Source organism: Lemur catta, chromosome 5 (genome assembly GCF_020740605.2).
Source record: "Lemur catta isolate mLemCat1 chromosome 5, mLemCat1.pri, whole genome shotgun sequence".
NCBI classification, from domain to species: Eukaryota; Metazoa; Chordata; class Mammalia; order Primates; family Lemuridae; genus Lemur; species Lemur catta.
In genome coordinates this window covers 15170126-15192986 of record NC_059132.1, presented here as the reverse complement: position 1 = coordinate 15192986, position 22861 = coordinate 15170126, and the positions used below count along the sequence as shown (strand labels likewise).

The 22861-nt window shown below is 44.3% G+C and overlaps 1 protein-coding gene across 2 annotated transcripts in view; it reads right to left on the bottom strand.

Annotated features, from left to right (window-relative positions):
• The window catches only part of LCP2 (lymphocyte cytosolic protein 2), a 48598-nt gene continuing 25737 nt past the window's right edge, over positions 1-22861 (bottom strand). For both annotated transcript variants that reach the window (XM_045551200.1, XM_045551199.1), the window contains exons 8-22: positions 21932-22130; positions 19743-19840; positions 18339-18405; positions 18164-18247; positions 14635-14660; positions 14514-14533; positions 14305-14412; positions 12827-12857; positions 10596-10608; positions 9718-9847; positions 8296-8345; positions 4709-4803; positions 4029-4106; positions 2325-2480; positions 1-740 (exon numbers count right to left, since the gene is read on the bottom strand). In XM_045551200.1, coding sequence (XP_045407156.1) covers positions 618-740; positions 2325-2480; positions 4029-4106; positions 4709-4803; positions 8296-8345; positions 9718-9847; positions 10596-10608; positions 12827-12857; positions 14305-14412; positions 14514-14533; positions 14635-14660; positions 18164-18247; positions 18339-18405; positions 19743-19840; positions 21932-22130 — 1278 coding nt within the window. In that variant the 3' untranslated portion in view covers positions 1-617. The remainder of the gene's footprint in view (positions 741-2324; positions 2481-4028; positions 4107-4708; positions 4804-8295; positions 8346-9717; positions 9848-10595; positions 10609-12826; positions 12858-14304; positions 14413-14513; positions 14534-14634; positions 14661-18163; positions 18248-18338; positions 18406-19742; positions 19841-21931; positions 22131-22861) is intronic.

Below are 22861 nucleotides of genomic sequence, written 5' to 3'. Positions count from 1 at the left end.
TAAAGCAAAAGACAATTTTAATCCCAGAAGTTATGCATTTATCTTTCATAAAAAGGTACATAAAAATCCCCTCCCCCAGAAAAAAGAAACACCAATGAGGAGGAATGAAATTATATCTTTGAAGCCTCTTAAATTATTGCTGATGAGAAAATGAATTTTAGTAACTTTTAAATTATATTTATAAAACTAATGATGCCTCTGACTGACAAGAGGTTTGGCTATAAAAAAAAATCAGTTTTACGTGATACCAATAACTATCACTGTTTCAGTGTTTTTAAACTTGCCCCAAATTATTTCTGTAGCTGTGTAAACTACTGTACTTTGAAGTGGGTATTCAAAAATACACATTTTTAAAAATGAATTATTACAGTGCATTACTAGACTTCAAATGTGAACATTATTACTCATGCACTTTACAAACATTGAAGAAGAATAAATAAATTATGGGATATTTGACAGTCTTCATTGCAAACACCTTTTAAAGGAAAGGACAAAACCCTTGTGTTCATGGTGAGGGTCTTGATTCAGTCCTGAGTGTTTGTCCATTGACCAAAGTTGATTGATCATCCGTGTTGGCAACAGAGGCAGGAGGAAGGCTCGTTTGCTTGGCTGCCTTGCTATGGATACCCTGCAGCATGCGTTAATGTGCACTGGTATCTGGAACCTCGGTTTTTCCCATCAATTAGCAGAAGTGGCATTTTCCTGAAGTAGTCAATAATATCTGACACAGACAAAAAGTCCTGAAAGAGTCAAAATACAGAGATAAGGCAACATTGGAACGGACAGCATGAATTTCACCCTCACTTTTTTAATCTGTGTAATATATCCTACCTCTTCAAGTTACGATGATTGTGGAAAATTCTGTAAAATGTGGCAAATAGTTTAATTATTTCTGCTATAGAACTTTGGGGAAAAAATCCTCACATCCAAAAAACATGGACAAAAGATTAAAAATTTTTGTGTGTATATACATATGTAATATGATACATACATTTTCTTAACTTCATATAGAGGGTCATTTACCCTAAATATTTTAATTACAATACCCTTGCTTTGAGGTTGCTCTCTTTGGTTTTGGTTTCTATATCCCTACTTCACTCCCAATATTAGTAATGTTAAGAGGTATAAGGAATCAGGAGGCCAAACTTCGTTCACAGTGTTGAGGTGGTATCTATAGCATGGCACAACGGTTCCTTCATGATCTCTCTGCTGTGTCCCCATTGCCACTTCCATGCTCAAAAGGGCTCAGCAGCCAAGTCTTTGTTCGTATAGCCTTGATCACCCTAGCCCTGATGGCCAGGCTGGGAAAAGCCCCGTTCATCCTTCTAGACTTGTATCAGAAGTCACCTAAATACCCCAAACAGGATTATGCACTTCCTTTCCGCCAGGTGTCTACCTTCGTGGCAGCTGCAATGAGTGGTTTGCACTTGTGTGTTTCCACACGAGACCAAGAGAAATCTTGGAGGGCAAACACCTCTCCTTCTATAGGGTCTATGCATCTCTATCCACAGTGAACCAGTGATTCAAACATTTGACCAAAATCATGCATTTTTTCTACTCACTAATATTATCATAACTTAAAACTATTTGGAGTGAAGTGCAAGGTATGGGTATGCTGTTTCTCATTCTGGAGGTGTTGGATGCAGCTGGCCCTCCTCCTCGAACTCTGAACTTAAAAAGCATGTTTGGGGCATTAACTTTAGTTGTTAGTTTCCTTTATAAAAAGCAGCCCTGAAGGTTTCTTTTACTTCTGTTCTGATTACCACTCAAAAAGTGACTGGCATGAGAATCTAAACCTTGGCCTAACAGAAAAAAATTATCTTTGGCAATCTGGCCACCTTCACAGAGCCAACCATCCATTTTTAGTAAGAAATGACCCAAGTATCTAAATAATCAGCAATGGCAAATATTCTAGTTTTTCCCCTTTCCCAAGTGGCGTCCATTTTAAATACATCCTTATAAATACACTGCAATCTACATTAAAATTATGTCACAGAAGTAAACAATAGGGACTTGCCTTTGACACCATCTGGATTTTTAAAAAATTTAAATGTTAACATTTTTTTTCCTGATTTTAAAAGTTATACATGTGATTTTAGATTATTTGGAATAAAAGATACAAAAAGACTCCTATGTCAGAGGTAGCCACTGTAAACAATTTTGCTTTATTTCTCTTCCAATAAATGAAGGGCCTCACTCATGTGATTTAACTCTAACATTCCCATACAGTATGGACTCCCGAAGAATGTTACAGTGTGGCCCCACGAAGATACGCAGAGAAACATAAGAGAATTTGGGGAAAGGTTGAAACTTGAAATCCTTACCTCTTTCCCTCGGAGCCCAGTTCCCAACAAGTAAACTTGACTTTCCTCCTGGTAACGGATCTGGATGTTGTAAACTTTATCTTTGTACAACACCATAAGGACATACGGATTGGTTATTGTCTTTTTAGAGCTGTCTCTAACCAGAAAAGTGCCATCCTAAAAGGATAAATACTTGTTATTATGGGAGCAGTAAAAGTCACTATTTTTGTTGCCTGTAAGTGCAGTAGACAACCCTCTAGGGATCCGTAAAACCTGTCAGCTGCAGTTTGCAATTCCTTGACTGCAAACCTGTCAGTCAACAAATACTCAGTTTCCCAAACAGCAACAGATCCCATGTGTCATGAATTTTTTGGTTATCAAGAGAGAAGCAGCAGAGATTATATTGGAGAAATTTCCAAGTCAACCTTTTTGAAGTCTCTTGATAAAACAAGGAATCTTTTTTTCAGTAAAAAAACAAATAACAGGTGGTTGAGTAGATAAAAGGCCAGGAGAAATACTTCATTGGCTAACTCAAGATATATCTTCCTGTTCCTGTGAGTTAACTCCCTAACCTTTCTTTTTGACATCTGAAGTCAGAAAACACCCAAATACCTATGAAATGCACCCCTTATAAAACCTCATGATCTCTAGATACAGTGTTTCATTCATCAGACACCTGAACAAAATTGAATGCAGCTGTCTGTGTTCTTATCATCCTTTTTTCTGATATTTACTAGTGTTGTGATTCATCTTGTACTTTAAATTTCCATTCAATAAAGTATTGCTACATAATATTACTATTATAAAGACCTGATGTTAAAATAGAATTAATTAGTAAGGACTCCTTTAAACTAGTCCCTTCTCTTTGTACTGAATCTGGATGGCTTTAAATAGCCATCAATTTGCAATAACAGCTTTCCTTCGTGTCTTTTTACTCCAAGTTAATTGAGCCAGTCAGATCATCTCTGTTAAACAAACATACTTCTGGACCAGTGACTCACAGTCTTGGCTTCAAATCAGAATCAACTTTTGAAGCCTCTTAGAGCCCACACAGCAGCCCAAACTAATTAAGTCAGAATCTGCAGGAGACACCCAAGAATCAGGATTTTTAAAAAGCTCCCAGATGATCTAGATGTGCAGCTTAGGTTGAGAACTACTGCTGTAGACTTTCGATGTGAAAGATGAAGAATCTTTCCTTTCCCATCTCTGATAAATAGATTTAAGATTAAGGTTCGGCACTGGGCCACAGGAAATCTGTTTAAGACCTTATTATATTAAAGGACTAGCTAGAAACGTCTAGGGGAAAGGGCAAAACATTGCTGCTGTCTCTTTCAATATTGGTCCTTTTGCATCGATGTGGATGGCAATTGTGTGTAAAGAGAAAATGGAACTAAATGGTTAGATGTTGGAAATTTAGGGGAGGGTCTCCTTCTAATGCTATATGATTCCTATAATAAGATGGACTCCTTTTGCTAAAAAAAATCTCCTAAGATTCTGCCAATCAAATGACTGCCTAATTTAGATTTTTCTGCCAGCCAAAGTCCTAGGAATCAGCTATGGGTGGAGGTAGTTGTGAAGCTGACACTAACGGATCTCCTGGGTGTAACAGTGGCAACAGCACCTAGCAGAATTTCTAGCCCATAATCGGTACTCAATACAAGTCAGTTCCCTTCTTATTCTCCGTTAATATTTATAACTATTTAAAAATAAACTATAGCACCATACCTGGTTTATCCTTCTAAGAGCAGCTTCTGCCTCTGGTCGGGTAATATAAGAAACGTACCACTCTTCGTTTAATGAATTCTGAAAATGTAAATTTTTATAAACTGAATCAATTTTGCAGTTACATATGTAAGTTAAAAGAAAAGCCTCTGAGTAATAATTTCCATAAATCACCACTTCAGTTCCATGAGGTTTGAAGCATTTGTTTTCTTAATTTGTATATGGAATCATTTAGGTGGGGCTACAAAGAAGATATTTTGCGTGCACTGCTTTTTATCACGACACTGGTTGCAAAGGTAGCCGTGCATAAGCATTCCTTATATAATGGAACCTCTAATCAAGAAACATACAGATATAATAATTTCTTCAGTCTAGTATAACATGCTTAATGAAAAAACTGGGTTAACGAGCAATTGCATGACTAATCAAGGTCATAAGCTAGGGAACAAAAAATAGGATTATTTTTCTCGTTGTTTAATAGAAAATACACATTTGCCATTGGAAGAGTCTGAAAGAACACCAAGGAGAAAGAACATAATTTTCATTCGGATTCTCTCCTTTGATTTATGTTTTCAAATAAACTAAAACTAATAGAAGATACAAGTACAAAAGACTATTCAATGGGAGTTTCTGATGATTCATTTACCGAGGAAAAACAAAAATAAAAACATATGCTCTATTACCTCTTCTTCCGCAGGGGATGGGGGCCGAGGTTTGTTGGGAACTGGCAAGGGAAAGTTTCTGCCTTCAGCTCTGAGAGGTGGTCTGTTGCTGGAGCCTTCAAAAGTATAGCATTTGGAAAGTTAACTTGCTGTAAGCTATTGTTTACTTCTGTCAAAACCCACTGTCCCCTCAAAATGCCCTTGAAGTTGTTCCAATAATTAACATTTCAAGCAACCAGAGCTCTGAAAATAATTTTCACCTGTTCAAAACTATGGGCTGCTCAGGCATTGTTCTGTAATCATGCCAGTAACACCCGGAGAGCACAACCTTAGCATTGAGTGATTTCCTAGATGTGCATGTTACATGATGTAAAGTGACTAGATCCATTTATGAAAAATCCACATTTGTTTTAATGAATGTGAACATCAAAAAGAATATTCAAGAGACAGATCTTTCATAGACTCCTGTAACATCAGCACACCCAGAGTGGATCCCAATGCTGTAGTGACAATTTGGTAATAAAGATAATTATGTTCTTAATGTTTTTCCAAAAAGAAACGTAAGGGACCCCCGACAAGATGAAATTACATTGAGAATACTGTTAGCTTTTAAAATCAAAGTTTGCTACCTGCTGTTCTCAAGAGGAAAAACTGCTCAACTCTCACAGAAGGCGCTACAGATTATCTGACCAACCAAGAAGTCTTCACTGGGCCCCTATAAATTACCCAGCGCTTGCACCTCATCCTCTCTAAAATTCTTTTTTCTTGTTTACGGTTCCCTGACACTTTATGAGAACATTTTCTCATCTTGGGAAAGGTTTGACTGTGTTGACTTGTCATTGCCAAGGCTGTTTTCTATGTGCCAGACAGCTGTTAAAAACTGAAAAGTTCTTTTAGTTAAATGTTATTTTAATTATTCATCCATCATTTGTACATTCAACAAATATTTACTCCGCACTACTCTGTCGTGAGTAAGGCACTTTGTTTCTATTACCTTTGCTTCTCATAGCAGCACTACAAGGTGGGTATGGTCTTCATTTTGCATATGAGTAAATGGAGGCTTGGAGGCTCAGAGTCTCAGCAAATCACATGCTATTAGTGGCAAAGCCGAGACTTGAACCTGTGGTTCCCAAACGTTGTTGTGCATCAGTAAGAATCACTGGGGGCCTTTAAATCACCTAAGGCTCAGGAACCTGCATGTTAACAAGCACCTCAGGTGGTTCTGCACCAGGATTGTCACTGCATCTCCACTGTTACCCACTGAGGGAGGAGAGTGGCCTGGGAAGGGCTGAAGTCTCCTGAGCGCTGTCACCAGGATTATTGAAGATGGCCTTCCCTGTTTCTAAATAAGCAGGGAAGGCTGGCTCTGAGCTGCCTATGCCTCCCTTCTCCGGGTTCCCCTTGCCTAAACAGACCTTCCCCGCCCCTGCTTTTGCAGTCCAACACTTTTACACTTCTATAATCCTGTTGAATGAATAAAATCTAACAAGCTAGGAGAGTAAAAGAACCAAGGCCTGTTGCATGGCGGTTTTCAAGTTGAGGAAGTATTCTCTTTCTGCTTCTGCACCCACAGGCAAGCGTCACACACTTTCAAAACGCATAATTCACAACAGACAAGCATATACACTTTTTATTACAGTCACCCACCACTCTCAATATCTAGAACCTCAAGGGCATTATGACAGGTTTTTGGACAATGCACAACACAACCTGTACCTTCCTGACATCGGAGCAGCCAGTGGAGAAGACTGAGGACCAGGTGTCCTGGCAGTCTTAGGGGACAGGGATCAACTTGGATTAAGGTGGTATTCCAAAAAATAATTAGCTATTTGTGTTAATAATCCCTATTACCAACTCATAAAACTGGAGCTGTGTGGAATTTGCCTTGGGAGCTATTGCTGTAAAGTGAACCGTCTGGAACTCAGACGCCTGCAGGGGCCAGGCAGGTTACACAAATGTGGGTTTGCAAAACACAGCGAGTTTGGGGGTTGGTGGAAAATTGAAGGGGCTGAGAAACTGAAAACCATTTGGTGAATATGGACACAACCACCTCAAATGCTTAGCAAACACTGAGAACTTAGTGGGTACCAGTGGGGTTGGCAGTGGGATGTCACCTGTCTGGGGAATGACACATCCAACTGAATACAACAGATGTGCTCCTGAAAAAATGTTTATTCTCAAGTATAATCCAAACATACTAGTGTAGTTTTCTATTTAAAACACAAAATGCTGTCTTGCACAGGGATCATGATTGCAAAAAAAAAGGGTTTTGTTTGCTCCTCACAGCATATTTTTAAAAAAATTTAAGTCAACATTTAAAAATTGGGTAATTCCACATTAAAGGCTATGTTCTCAACTGTTCTTTAAAAAAACTGAAAAATCTGGCAACATTAGGCCAGTTTCCTGGCATAGTAAAAATCTACTTACTGGAGTTAGGTAACTTTTCATAGTCATTTGACATTCAGTCATGCAACAAGCATTTTAAAAGTGCCTACTATGTGCCAGTCACTTGAAAGTTTTTGTTTTGTTTTGTTTTGTTTTGTTTTTGGGATAAAGCTCACTATGTCACCCAGGCTGGAGTGCAGTGGCTATTCACAGGCACGATCATAGCTCACTGTAGCCTTGAACTCCTGGGCTCAAATGGTCCTCCCACCTAAGCCTCCCTCCTGAGTAGGCAAGTCTTCAAAGATAAAAAACACAAGTGAGTCCTGCCCTGTAGGCTTCTGCTGCTACTTGAAGTGGTCCATGAACCAGTAGTATCAGCATCATGCAGGAAAATGTTAGAAATGCAGAATCTCTGGTTTCACTCCAAACCTACCAAAGTAGAATCTGCATTTGAACATGATTCCCAGGTAATTTGTATGAACATTAAAGTTGGAGAACACGCTAGGCAAATGCTTACCATGGACATCCAGAGGTGGTAGTATTAATATACAAGTCCCTAGGCCTCACTCCAGACTTACTGAATCAGAATCTGGGAGGATGAGTTCTCTTAATCTGTATTTTGAACATGTTCCCCAACTCACAGCCTACGGCAGATGCATCGGGAAATCCAACATTACAGAGAAAGCCAAGCACTAATTCGGCTCTGTATGGACACAGCAGGGAGGAAGAGCCCTACGTGGGAAGGTGAGGGTGGCGAAGTGTGTGTGTGAATGTGTATGTGTGTGTACGTATGTGCCTGTGTGTATGTGTGTATGTATGTGTCTACGTCTGTATGTATGTGCCTGTGTGTGTGTCTGTATGTGTGTGAATGTATGTGTGTGTATGTGTATGTATGTGCCTGTGTGTATGTATGTGTCTGTGTGTATGTGTGTGTACATCTGTGTGTCTGCGTATGTGTGTATGTGTCTGTGTGCACGTGTGTATGTGTCTCTGTGTGTATGCGTGTGCATGTATATATGTGTGCGTGTGGTGTTTTCTGTCATATCCTGTCATTCCAACAGCCCTTGGAACACTGCAGACACTGAATTAAGTGTTGAACGAGGAAGTCGGATGCTTTTGGGAAACAACAAAACCTCTGCAAAAGGCTTTGTTTGGGACAGGCTGGGAATCCAGTCACAAAGGCGCGGTGGCTGGAGCGGGTCACCAAAGGCCCGAGTACAAACCTTGAGAGAAGTACGGCGGGAGAGAGGCGCTCTGCGGAAAACTGCTGTTGCTGCGGAGACAGGAAAACATGGATTTTAGTTGGATGAGGAGCTGGGTCAGGGCAGCCAGACCGTAGATGCTTCCTGCCTTGTCATTGCTTCCCGCCCCTGCTCCCCTCAAAACCAGGGGGGCTGGGCAGAGGGAAGGAACTGACCGGATTCATTTCACTGTTCTCCCTTGACGGACCATCCCCAAGTCTAACGAGCTTCATGAGCCAAAACAACAAGAGCAGCAGCAAAATTAAACTGTGTAAAGGGCATTTAAAAGTTACTTTAAAAAACTAGTGGCAGTTTGAGGTCTTTTAGTTCAGAGAATGGCAGAAGTCCTCTGGGAAGGGCACTTCTCTTTGGTAGGAGGATGTGTTCACGGGCATGTCTTTGGGGACAGTGACTCCAGGGCCTAAAGGGCTGCCAGGAGAGGTAGGGTGGTGACAAGAGAGTGCTAGATGATGCTGTGCCAGAGAGCCACAGCACTCGCAGGGCTGGGCTGGGCCGTGGGGTGGGAGGGGACCCCAGCATGCTGAGCAGTGACGCCCACCCATCAGTCCAAATGGGAAACGTCTGCTCTGCACAGCAACCTCGCCTGAGAGGTACTCTGTGAGGACGGAGGGGGTCGGGCGCAGTGTGGAGGGGAGCAGCAGCGTGAGAAGCAGCAGGCACGGCCCAAGAGGAAACCAGCAGGAAGAACGAGAAGAGCCACAGCAAACAGGGCAAGAAGCACCCAGGGAAAAGGAAGCAGAGTCCTTCTCCGCAGCTGTCGGGGTGTGTGCATCTTACTGAAGGCCAGCAGGGGAGGGAGTTGGGCTCTTCCCTTTGAATATTAAGGCCTTGGGGGACACCAAGAGGAGGCCCCTTGGCTGGTTTGGGGACAATGACCTGGGTCTTTCTCCTGTTCGTGCCTCTGCCTCTGCCTCTGCACAGCCTTATCACGAGTCCTGAGAAACGCTGTGCTGTTGGGAAAGCTGACCTGCTAGGGACAGAGTCTGCAATCGATTCTTAGCATCTGCCAAGACTTTCTCAGTCTTCCCAACCAAATTGCAGAATGAACTCCAGGTACTTAAATAAGTTAATGATTGTTGTGTGTTTGATCAAACTCACAAAGTGAAAGCATCCTCCATTTTCTGCCAAGGGGTCCATTCTATCTGGAGTGATCAAGGGGAAAGTCAATTCTGCCCCCCTCTTACGCCAAGCAGGAACTCAAGGACAGTGGTGACTTAACACATCATTCTTAATGCTCAGCTTGGTTTTGTTTCTTAAGATCTAAAGTTCAGACCCACTACGTACCAGCTCATTTCTTTCTTCCTCAACCTACCTGGCATTACCTCAGTGTCAGCGGGGCGCAGATGTTATGTTAAGCTACAATTTAATGATGGAGCCACAAACCTTTCTGAGAAAGCTCCAGGCATGTGAGAGGATGGGAGAGAGTGCTTGGCGCCCGGCTTGGTAGATCTTGAAGGAAAAGTGTTGGAGCTCATAGGAAGTAGTGCTGGCTGGGGCAGAGGCCTTTGATGCACTGTGCAGAAGTGGAAAAACATTAAGGAGACTGTCAGGAACCACGTGTCTCTAAAGAACATTCCAGAACTGCTCCCAGCATCCCATTCTAAGTGGATGACTGTCTAAACAATTATCCAGTTAGAAACAGCTAGTATAAAGGCAGACACAAAAGTCTAAACAATTAGATGTAATTAGGGAGTGGTGAGATGGATCCCTATCCCTCAAGGTTTTTCTAGATGACCTACTGCCTTAGAATGCGTTTTTAAAGTGCTGCCATTCTATATCATTTGCTATAATACACACTTATTTTTTCATTTTTGAAATGCTAACTTGGCAGAAAATTGTCGACTGGAAGCATAATGAATCTCAAAAATTATTCACAAGTTTTTTTATCTTGCTTTATGAAAGTCAAAATTTTATGCCATGTCATTTATCTGCAGTTACCGATTCTTTATCCACATTTGTTAGAGGGCATAAATATTAGAGATTTTTCTATCAAACCATGCATACAATTTTTAATTTTGCTGTACCATTCAGTAATCTGAATTGCTACACATGAACTTAACAGTTCTCTTTGGTAATCCAAACAAATAATTCCATTTCATTATAGTTGTGCAGTATACCAATTGACATAAGTCTACTTAATACTAATTTAACAGTTATAATTGATTCTACGGCATTCCTGTACTCAACAATCCCAGTTGAATGCCTGAACAGATAAATGAAAGAATGAGTTATAAGTTACAAAAAACCATTTCTAAACATACCATCATCTTCATCCTGGGCAGGGGAAGAAAAAAAGAAATATTAATATATTATCAAAATACAATTTCTAAAAGAAAACTGCATTTCTCAGTCAAATAAATGTCTCTGTTTCTTTCATTGACAGTTATGCCTCTTTAAAATAAATATATTGTGGAGAATAGTAGAACTTGCTAAGTGGTTTATGATTTCTTAATACAAACAATCATCTAAGGACATTCCGATTTGAGACTCCCCTCATGTACTAAGCATGAAATAGATTCAGAGGTGCCTACAAAGGTCCAAAGATATAATAATATTAGCAATATCTATGATGTGCCCCAAAACATCCATACACAAGATTGCATTCGGTTCCCCTAGCAACCCTTCAGGAATTTCACATCCTCATTTTGCAAATGGAAACATGACCCTCAGGAAGGATTCCAGCTGCTTGCCAAAGGCTGCAGAACTGGGCTGCTCTCGAATATGTCTGACCCAAAGCTCAGCCTCCTTTTTGTCTCTCCCTTGCCAAGGCCACTCTTCTTAACAGCAGTACGGCCTTACTTATGTCCAGTGTGGCTTACAAGGTGCACCCACAGCCCTCGCCATTTTTATCTTCCAGGTAACCTTGTGAAATAGACAAGGGAAGGGCTATTTTCTCTTCTCCGCAGGTAAGGATGAGGGTCAAGGAGACAAGTGATTTTGCCATTGGCTAGTAGACCAAAAGGGCCAGCTTGCACCTGTTCTGTTAGGCCAGACCTGTGGTAGGAAATAGCAGCTTCCTCAAAGTGTTGTTACAAGGATTAAATTAGTTACTACGTGTGCCCAGCATAGGTTAAATGCTCTTTAATAATAGTTTGCTATCATTAATCTCAGCACACACTGAGAGAAGGCAAGAGGGATCACAGCCAGAGTTATTCATGCCCATTGGCCAACTGGGAGTCCCAGCAAAGGGCTGTGTACATAAACACACATCTGCACAAAACAATGAAATTGTTCTTCAACACTGTTGCAACCACGTCTCCTCTGGTTTGAGACTATACAACACCCAGATTCCCATGAATGTCAATAATCCTTCCAGAGACTGGGAACCTGGAGTGTGATGTTACCTTCACTGTCCAACCTTATCTCCACTTTGTCCCTGTATCTCTGTAGCTAAGCCACTGTCCTCACTGTCACCGCAGGCTTCATGGGCATTGCCACCCGCCTGCTCAGGACAGTCCTGAGGCTGGAATGCACCTGGGCTTTCTTCTAGGGTGACTCTATTTTGCGTCCTCTCCATCATTCTATGACCATAATGAAGCTCACCTCCTCTAAGAAGTCACCACTGGCTCATTGACCCAAATGGACCACCTTCTTTCCTTAGCCTCTACAGAGCATTCCACGATTGTATGCTCTTTAACATGTGTGATGTGAACATGCCTGTCTCCATAGCTCAGCACTTCACTTGAACAAGCACAGCATTCTGCACAGAGCTGTGCAAACAGCAGGCGTTCGTGGGCTGAGCGCTGGAACAAGGGCAGGGGTCTGATGGCCTTCAGAGGGCTTATGGCGTAGAAAAAGGCAGACAGGCAGGATTCAGATGCTGACTAGGTATTGGCTGTGCAACTTGCCATGAATATCTCTTTCTGAGCCTCAATTTCTTCTCAGTAAAAGGGAAAGGATGATCCCTTCCAGGGGCACTAAACACAAAGCATATGTAAAGCTAGTGGTGACAATCATCCTGGTTTGGCTGACACTGAGGGAGTTCCCGGGATGTGGGACTTTCAGTGCTAATACTGGGAGCACTTGGGCAAACAGGGATAGCTGGTCACCCTGAAGCAGCTAGCATAGCAGTGAGCACATGGTAAGCAATCAGTAAATGCTATTTCCCCTCTTTTTCAGATTGTGGAGGTACTGAAAGGGGAAACAGAGGCCTTGGAAACCTCAGCGTGGCCCAGACTCCTGGCCATCCCTCACGGTATGCTCTCTTCTTCTTCCCACCCTCACCTTGCTAATTACACCACGGGATGGGGCTGCAGCTAACCCAGCCCCCCGGGTGCTCCCACAGGGGCAGGAGCTAAGCAGCACAGCATGACAGTCTGAGAAAGACCCAGGCCCCAGAGGTGGAGGCCCCCGTACTCAAGAGCCTCCTGCGTGCAGAACCCTCTCCGGCTGGGCTTCAGTGAAGGCCGAGACAGATGGAGTCCCAGCCTCCACGGAGCCCACTCTGGTTTCCCCCATGCCAAGCACTCACAAAATGATATTTTGTACTTACATTCTCTCTTCTGTCTTGTCCCCATCCATGCCTGAAATGAATTAGGGCAAAAAAAAAAAAAAAAATGAACTGAGCACAAAGAGTTCCAAAGAGCCAGCCTCACAATATAGTTTCACTTAATCGAATAATGAGAAATCAAGCCCACTGAGGCGTGGGAAGATGGGAAGCGACGCATCCCAGCAGAAAGGCAGGGGAGCGGGGTGGAGGGGAGATCTGGTTACTCAATGTGCTGTCATCGTTGCAAGCTGAGCTAGGCAAACCTTTTTTCTGGGTAGCTACTGCAGCAAATAATTATATATATATATATATATAAAGGTTTAGTCAGCAAACTAACTCCTTGGTAGCTATTAAATTTCACTGAGCTGTTGTTTCTCCAAGCAAATGAAAGCATTTTGGTTCATATTCTCCTTTACTGATGTTTTAAAACAGCCGTCTCAGGGCCCACCCTTGGTGTAAAGAGAAGACGGTTGGAAAATGCTACTTCTTTGGGACTTTTCCAGAGGGGGCTCAGTGTAGTTGGCCCAGATGAACGAGCTGGCCAAACAGATTTGGCGACAGCTGCCTTAGAGCTGTGGCAGGCATCTGCACTGCACCCCTTAGCACGGTCTCTTCCGGGAGAAGGGGAAGAGAAAGGCAATTTGTTGAGCACCTCCTGGGTGTCAGATGCTCCCCACGGCATCATCTCATCCTGCATTTGTTTAAAATTTTGATATTTTGTTCACTGTGTTTTTTTGCATTCATTTTGATTGTTTAAAAATATGACACTAAAATGTTATCAAACTCCAGTACTAAGGGGTTTTTTTTGGCACACTCCAGTCCTGGCCTTGATTTAATCCTCACAGCAGCTATGGAAGGGTGATAGGTACGAATCCTGATTTCACAAATGAGATTAACAGAGCCTTGGTTATATCCTGAGTAAGTAGCAGGGTTGGCCTGACACCAGATACACTCATGCCATTTGGTACAAAGGCCCCGAATGACTTCATAGCAAAGTTAAGAAATAGTAGAGCAGCCTAAGTCTCCTGCAATTATAAAATGTGGTTGAACAGTAAGGAAGACACTCACAGTGACCTAAAAACCTTCCCCAGTTTTTTTCTTTCTGCTACCTGCACTGAAAAATCAAGTGGTAAGTGCAGTTCCTATGCACCGTGAAGGCTTTGCTGTAACAAGGTAGGAAAACTCAGTTAGAAATTCGACTGCTTGTAGGCAAGGTCTCCACAAATAGCAGCCATCTCATACTCCTGATTAAACATCTCCCTACTCATTTCTCAGCTACCTTGCATTTTCTTCAAAGACCCTGGCACTTTATGTCCAACCCGAGAAGCCTAAACATTCCTCAAGGCACAGCAAGAAAAGGATCCCCACCCCACCTAGGAGCGCCCAGAGTCTTGGTTCCTGCTGTGGAGCTAACACTAGGCAGGCTGTCTGTGTCATCCACTCTGTTGGAATGACAAGCTCTAGCAACACAAGACAGTTACTTTGGCACAGGTGGCTTCTTCCCTGGCAGGGGGCTACTTCTTTCGTGTCTTTCCGTGGTTGGTGGCAAAGGAGGCTTTTGTATCTTGGATAAAGGCTCTCCGAGAGGCCTGCAGAGTTCAGAGAAAGGAAGTGTGAGAAACAACTCTGCCAAGGCAGAGGTTTGTGGGATATCCATGTACCCTCATGTAGATGCAACAGGGCGTCTTACCTTCCCGCTGGGACGGAGGGCTGCAAGGCAGAGGGGAGACGTATGAGTGTCCAAGCACTTTTCAACGAGTAAGGACAAAATGCAAAACAAACAAAAACAAAAGAGGAAAGAAACAGCTTACCTTGTCAGAAAACGCTGGTTTCTTTCCTGTAAATGACAGCAGACAGGACTTGAATACAGGACTTTATAAGCATGAGGTTTAAAAACATAGTTTGAGGAAATTCTGAGTCTGAGCTCTTACGGGGGCTGCTGTTCCAGACTTCAGATCTGGAAAGGTCCCTTACAAAGTACCTAATTTTCCAGGCTCAGAGAAATCAAGTGTCTTGCCCACGGTCACACAGCTTTGTGAACACACAAACAGTGCTGTGGACTCTGTGCTTTTGTTTTCAACATTTTACTTTAGATAACTGATGAGCAAAAGGACGAACGTCTTCTTGGGATTTTATGCCTCTTTCATTGGCCAAAATGTTTTTTTTGCACAGCCTAAGTTTTATTTTCAAATCAAAAATAAACCCATTTGGGCCGGGCACAGTGGCTCAGCCTGTAATCCTAGCACTCTGAGAGGCCGAGGCAGGAGGATCCCTCGAGGTCAGGAGTTCGAGACCAGCCTGAGCAAGAGCAAGACCCCGTGTCTACTAAAAAATAGAAAGTATCTAGACAACTAAGAATATTAGAAAATATTAGCCAGGCATGGTGGCACATGCCTGTAGTCCCAGCTGCTCGGGAGGCTGAGACAGTAGGATTGCTTAAGCCCAGGAGTTTGAGGTTGCTGTGAGCTAGGCTGACGCCATGGCACTCTAGTCAGGGCAAAAGAGCGAGACTCTGTCTCAAAAAAAAAAAAAAAAGAAAGAAACCCATTTGCCATGAAGGGGTTAATTTTTCTCCAGTCCTGTGGAGCACTTGATATTAAAGCGCTCCACTTAGTTTCTGAAAAACATTTTTAACTTGGGGAAGAGGGTTTCAGGAGATTCTTTCTGAGTGCTGCAAATCATTTTTTTTTGTTTGGTTTTTATTTGTTTGTTTTACTTTTCTTTTAGAACAGATGATATGTGATATTCTGGCTCCCTGAAGAAACGCCAGATGTACCTGAGAATTCTGCATTGCAAAGTTATTTGTTAAGCAATTTGATTTGTATTCTACTTAAAGTCCCCTAGAATAGGTATGTCCTTTGTCGTCAATGTGATAAAAGTATTACTAACGGGATTCAACCGGGTCTAGAAGCAAATCCTATATGACCTTGAACAAGTTATTTAAGGTTTTTGAGTCTCAATTTCATCATCTCCACAATGAGGTTATAGGCTAAAACCCTATAGGCTTGTTGTAAGAATCAGTTGACAATTTATATGCAGGGTCAGGCACAAGGTGGAGAAATCTGATTATACGAATTGGATCATTCTTGCCATGCCCAGCTAAAACAGAGTCAAGAAGCCAGGGGAGGAAAGCACCCAGAATCCTAATATTGCTCCAGAAATGTAATTCTCTGCAAGTCTGGCTGCTGAAATTGCCTGCTGTAACCTCAAACTAGTTTTATCTAACAGCTGTGGAAATGACCTGCCGCAACTCTAAGGCTCATTTTACCCACTGCCATTGCTCCCCACTCAAACTTGCCGGCTCCTCGGGAGCTTGCTAATGCCAATGAGCTTCCTCAAACAGTAACAGTTAACATTCCTCTTTTTTATACAACCTCCAACCTTCTCTTTGTTCTTTGGAAATACCAAAGACCACAAGGTCTGCGTGTATGCCCTGAATTGCAATTCTTTCCTCCCAAATAAAACGTTACATTTAGAGATGCATCTCTGCATTTTTATCTTGACTTTGACATGATCCGTGTGGGCTGACAGTTATCAGTTACCTTCCTTTCTTTCCCTCCCTCCCACATCCAGGCACAGTTAACGCCCTAAGGGGAATGGCGAGACAATCTGCCTGGAGTTGCATTTTCACAACATGATTTATTCTCTAAGGACCAAATACATGCCAGGCCCACGATTGTCCTAAGAATACTGCCCGGCTGCAAAGAACTCATTGGCTAGTGGAAGAGAGTTTTGATGGCATAAACTTGTTTATTATTTATAAAACTTTAGTTTGGGGTAGAACCCTTACTTTGGAGGGACACCCAGAAAACTCAGATTTATATCCTCCAGCCTGAATACACTTTTTAAAAAAATATCTGCTCATTTTTGTATATATTCTCTGGGCACGTTAGGAGTCTCATGTTGAGTCTAAGCATTGTCAGAAGACGTTAATTCTTCTAAAACTTCACAGAAAAGGGAGTAATTCAAGAGAACAGGAATTATCAGAAAAGGGTGTCTTTAAGCATTTTTAAAAAAAAATAGTAAAGAAAGAATCTTTTAAAAGATAGGAGGTGATTGTGAGGGATTTGACATCAATATTCTACTTTTCTGATGCCTTGGCTCACGGCAGTGAGCGGGATTGCAATCTGAAGTCAAATCTGTCTTCATTTCCACGTAATTACACAGCTCTGCTGCTGACTCTTCCAAACCAAAACAGCCAACACAGCTTTGCATGACTCAGAGCAGTTGTGATGCAGTTTGGGGAAACAGCAGCAAGCAGCAGCCTCAAATCCAAGAACTGAAAGTCATTTTGCCCACAGACAAGGCAGTGAGGCCACAAAAGATGAAATGCCTTGCTCGGAGCATAGCCAAGGAAGGGTTGGGGTATGGCTGGGACTCTGGGCTCCTCCTCTATTCAGTTTCAGAGTTCCTTCCCCCGACTGTCCTAGTCCGCAGCAAGTTAAAACTCAGGGCCCTCAACTGCAGCATTATGTGGTAGAAAACAGCAGCCACTTAGAAGTCAGAAAGACATAAGTTCAAACCCTGCACCTACTTATGCAAATTTAGGCAAATTATTCAACTTTTTTGAGCCTCGGTTTCATCAACTGAGAAGTAGAGATAATAATGTATCTCCTTGTTGGGTTGGCATGAGAATTAGAGATAATGTAGGTATATTTGCAGTAGGTAAGGTACTTGCCCCATAGTAGTTGCTCAATAAACGGTAACTAAGTTTTAGAATTGAATTGAAAATAGCTCCATGTGGAAGTAGCTGCAATCTAAGAATTTTGTAAATTGTAGGGTAAAAAGACTGCAATATACCCAATGTTTGGTCAACTGCATAAGTACAACAAAAAACAACCCTGACATTTGAACAGCGACTTCGTGTTTTCTAAAGCATCTCCTCCTTATAGAACACCTGCCTTACAAGTTAGGAGACTGAGCCCTGAGAAAGTAATACCCCTGTGTTCAACAAGCAGCACACACCAGCTCTCCCAGACCTCTGGTCTCTTAGCTCAGGCCGTCCCTCTGCACCACAAAGCCCCCTGTGGAGTCTCGGCTGAAGGACAATGAGGTGTGTGTACACAGACCACACATGTCACGTGGAGAAGCAGGTCTAGCCCAGGAGCCCTACAATCAGGCTGATCCGGGTTTGGGTGTCTACCCCCATCATTTGGTAGGTGAGTGATCTTGGGAAGTTACCTCTTTGTGCCTCTGTTTCCTCATCTGTAAAATGTGGATGATTCTACTTCATAGCATTGTGGCCATCGGTAACTGAGATGGTGCATGTGAAAAGCATGTAGTAAGGACTCTGGAAATGTTGACCGTGATCTCTATGCATCGAACGTGAGTCATACCCACCTAGTGTGAAGGGCTCTCTGTCAAACGGAGCTAATGAGCGATCCAGGGGAGGTTTTGTGCTTCTGTCTATCGAAGGAGGCGGCACTGGAAAGGAAAAAGACCGACATCAATTAAAAGAAGGCGGCAGTTGCTGTGGGTGGGCTGGGGGGCAAGAGAGAGCAGCCCTGGTACTCACGCTTTGCTGTTTTGTGGTTTCTGCTTCTGCTAGGCTCTTCGTGGTTGGACTGGGGTGGGGGCAGTGGCTAGGTAAAGAAAGATGCAAACATTAGGAAACAAATGTCCCATGCATCGGCAAGGCCTGGTGGTTCTGCTTCCCAAAATATGTCTGAATCCTCTCACTTTTCTCCATCTTCATCTCTGTCTCCTCTGCTCACTCATATCCACCTCCATTTCGGAATAACTGTGGATGCCTCTTGTCTGAGCTCCTCGTTCTACTCTCTCTTACAAAAGCTATCTTCTGCATGCAGCGGAGTGAGCCCTTCATGTCCCTGATGAGCCCTCCAGTGGCTCCTATCACATCAGGAACAAAATAAAAACTCGCCGTGGTCTGCAAGGCCCTGCCTGGGCTGGCACCTGTCCACACTCCCAGCCCTTCTTACATCCTATCCCTGCTGCCCACCATAGAGTCTTCTTGTAGTTCCTGGAAAATCTCAAGCTCAGAATATTCTTCTCCTAGCTCTTCTCACAACTGGCTCATTCTGTCCCAGCCCCTTGTCACCTTGCCACCCACCATCTTGTTACCTGGTTTTCTGCCTCCCTAACCACACACAGCTCCTCAAATCATCTCATTCATACAGCTGTGTTCCTGCTGGTGATGTGTCTCCCCCAACCGCAGTGGAAACTTTATGGAAGCAGGCACCGTGTCTTGTTCACACTCTATCCCAGCACCCAGAACACTGCTCGGTGCCGGGATAGAGTTGATGGAATGACTGAATTCCGCATCCCAGTGGTGGAGGGGAAGGTCTTCAGATTTCAAAAGCAAAATACATTTATAGATAAACCTGGGAAGAGAATACATTGCCAGCTAGCGACTCCTTAATCCGAGCTCCTCTGGGTCACCCTGGGAATCTACTAGATCCACAGGAGCCGGGCTGTATGCTTGAAGAAAGAGGAAAGGAGGTTTGCTGTCTCGCTCCCAGGCTCCTTGTCTTGTAAACCGTGGTCTGAAGGCATTTGTTCCCGGAAGTTCAAGTGTTGGCCACCAGGTGGCGCAAGTCTTTTTGCGGGAAAGGTGCCCAGGCAGTACCAGTAGGTGCCGTGACTTCATCTATTTTAGTTTTCACTTGTTTCCAAGTAATATAGCACAATGACCATTAGAAGGGGAGTTTTTATTATACAAGGAGTTTATGTGTTTATGGTACAAAGAAAATACCAATAAGCATAATGACATAAATAGAAATCACCAGTATTTCTCCCAGAAAAAGAAACACTGAGTACTTGGGTATGCGTTTTCTCAGCCTAGATACAATCTTTTCTTACAAAATTAGAACTAGATAAAGGTGTTTGTGGTTTGCTTTTCTGACAGAGGAAGTAACTGGAGTGGACACAAAGTACCAGAAAAGAAGAGGAGGAGGCCTACCGAGTGGTTCCTGCTGACTGGCGGGGGCGGCAGGGCGGCCGTGGGTCTCTGGGGGGGCACGGGGGGCTGCTGGGGGCCCTTCCCGGACGGGGGCCGGTCTGCGGAAACACAAGAACGGTACAGTGAGAGAGTGTCGGCCACGCTCGGGGGCCCTGGGACACCCAGCCTGGATTTCCCCGGGGGCTGGGGAGTCCTTGGCCCCTCCCTGCCCCTCTTTCTATCCCAGTTTGTGTCACCTTCCTCATACACAGGGACAGCTCTCGTCTCACCTCACAGGATTGGGTCTTTATCACAGATTGTGCCAGTCAAAAAGGCCTCTGTCATTAGCTCAGCCAGTGCCAGGATGTAGTGTTTTCAGACAAAATTGTAAAGAAGTGAACACACACGCACTCATATGCACAGACACGCAAAGGCACACGTGTGCACGTGCATGCACATATCTGCACTCGCAGAGACATATACGTGCACACAGTCACACGGGCACACCCACTGCCCGTGCAGGGTTAAGTTGTCACCACCGCTCATGAGGATCCTATTCTGGGTCCCTTCCCCTCCCAAATGCTCTGACACTTCCTCCTTTCGCCCATCTCTTCCCATAAAGGGAGAAGCTGGTCACCAACTCCTGTTTCTAAATCATAGGCTCTTAATGGGGACCTGGACTTGCCTTGGACCGAAACTCACAGTACTCCGATTGCCACAGAAGTGTCCCTAGGCCAGGTTGACAGGTTGGCAATGTCCTACCCCTTTGACAGAGAAAGGCCAGAACAAGACTGTTAGGCAAGAGCAGGAGTGAGTGAGGGTCTCCTTCTGTTTTGTGCCCTAGGTGCTCTCTGGCTCACCCTAGTCCCAGCCTTGGAGACGCGTGGCCCCTTCCCCAGAGAAGGGGCACAGAGCCAGGGCCAGCCGGGCCAATCTCACCCCACTCCCCACACTGGCCACCTTTCAGCTCCTCTAACACGCTGTGCTCCTTTGAGCCTCAGGGCCTTTGCACAGTCATTTCTCTGCTTCAAATGCTCCTCCCTTAGCACATGCATCTCCACGTGGCCACCTTCTATTCATGCTTTAATATCAGCTTACTATCACAGCTCCTCACGGCGAGCAAGCCCAGAGCAGGCACACACTCCAGCTCGTCTCCTGCGCTTGTCTTCCCGCCTCTGCATCATCACTGAATTAAACAATTTTGGGACTCATTTGTTGGATGCTGTGTCACCCACTGGACTAGAATCCTCAGAGCGAGGACTGTCCTGTTCACTCTGTGTCTTTGCAACTGGCACATCCGAGGTGCTCAGCAGCTTCGTTTCCCATTTCTTCTCTGACCTCCACTTCCCTGGACACAACACAGACCTGGTCATCGTCCTTATCACACAGGGTGCTCAAAAGCACAGGACGACATGTTGAGGCAGCGTTAGGAAAGGGCTGTAAAATGAAAAAGGGCAGTACAGCACAAAGGGCTGCATGATATCAGTTTTTCGGTATTGATCATCAGCTTCCAGCTCACACCTGCAGCTGTGTTATGCAAGTGTGTATGTGTTTATTTTCTGTCACCCCCACTGCATGAATGTGGCCCCAAGGCACGGGCTGTGTCTTCTTTCCTGGTGGTTTCCCAGCACTCAGAGTGGGGCCGGGCTCCTACCGGGAGATCGACAATACCTGGTGGCAGAGTGACTAATGAGGGAGAGGTGGGCTAACAGGACAGATGGAAATCGAAATCTTGAATACTGCCTAATATTTTTGAAGTTGTAGTCAACCCCCCTTGATGTCTTTCTGTTTACTCCGACAGTCTCTGGGTGGTAGTGCCACGTAGCTATGATTTGGTCAAAGGTGGGAGGAACAGGAAAGTGCTCTTGAGTACCCGAGTAAACCACAGAATGAGTTGTAACTGCCACATACCCTCAAGTGGCAGCTCAGTGCTACGAGCCACCACAGGCAACGCTGTTTGCAGTGTTAGTAATCCCCAAGCAAGCCTATGTGGTCTTCACTATTACTATCCTATTTCACAGATGAGGACATCGAGGCCCAGAGAGGTGGAGTCATTTGTCTAAAGCCACAGAGCTGTCAAGAAGCTGAGCTGCCGTCAGCACCCAGAGCTTTCTGCTACATGGGCAAGCTGGGGCATTGGCCTCCCGTGCGGCAGTGGGGTGCTCGGCTCCCGGCCGGCAGGGCCAGAGCACCAGGAGGCAGGCCCTTACCGATGTACATGGAGTTGGTGTTGGGGAAAGGCTTGGCCGGCAGGATGGAGCTCTGCAGAGCTTCCTCGTCGTTGGAGGGTGGCGGCTCATAGTCGGCGTCGTCTTCCACGGGTGCTTCTTCCTCCTCGTTGGGGGACTCGTAGTCACCATCATCCTCCCCATCCTGATCGTCATTGGGACTTTCATAGTCATCTTCTTCCTGCCAACACAGGGACGGACCGGGACAGTGCGGTTTGTAGAGGCTCCAGGGCACTCCACGTGCCTGTGTCTGCTCTCCCTACGCCAAGCCTCACAATGGCACGCTCCAGGGGGCAGGTAGCCTGAGGCAGCCACTCCCATTTTACAGATGAGGGGCACACACACAATGTCACAGAGTCAGGAAGTCATGGACTTGGGACCTCAGTCAAGGTCTCTGACCATCAGGCAAGTACCTGCCTTTTCCTTTACACCTTTTTTTGCACAACAGAAAGAGAGAAGAAATGGGGAGCGTGCTGGAACAGGGGTTCAGGAACAGGCTCTATCTTGAGTAAACACCTTTTTCACTCCAGACATCACCAAGAGAAAGACTAAACGCCTGGAGCGTTTGTGATGATAGGAGTTAATTGTCATTTCTGTTCTTAGTGTGCCTGTGCTCGGAAAATGTCTTCTCATTATAACCTAGTGCAGCACTGGAGGCCCAGCTAACGGGGAAGCCGGATAAACAAAGCCTGTTAATTGGAAGGAGATTAGGTCGCCTCGGGGAGGGGACAGTCCAGGGCTGTGCTATCCTTTTTGCTGGGAGCTGAGTGTATAGGAATGACATATTATTATTCATGAAATCTGACACTGGCTTTGAAGCTACTCTCTTGGAAACAAAGGCTCTCTAAATGTGAGATTTTTATTGTATTTTATTTTTGCTTCTTCCTGGGTCTCGGGGAAAGTCAGCCCTAG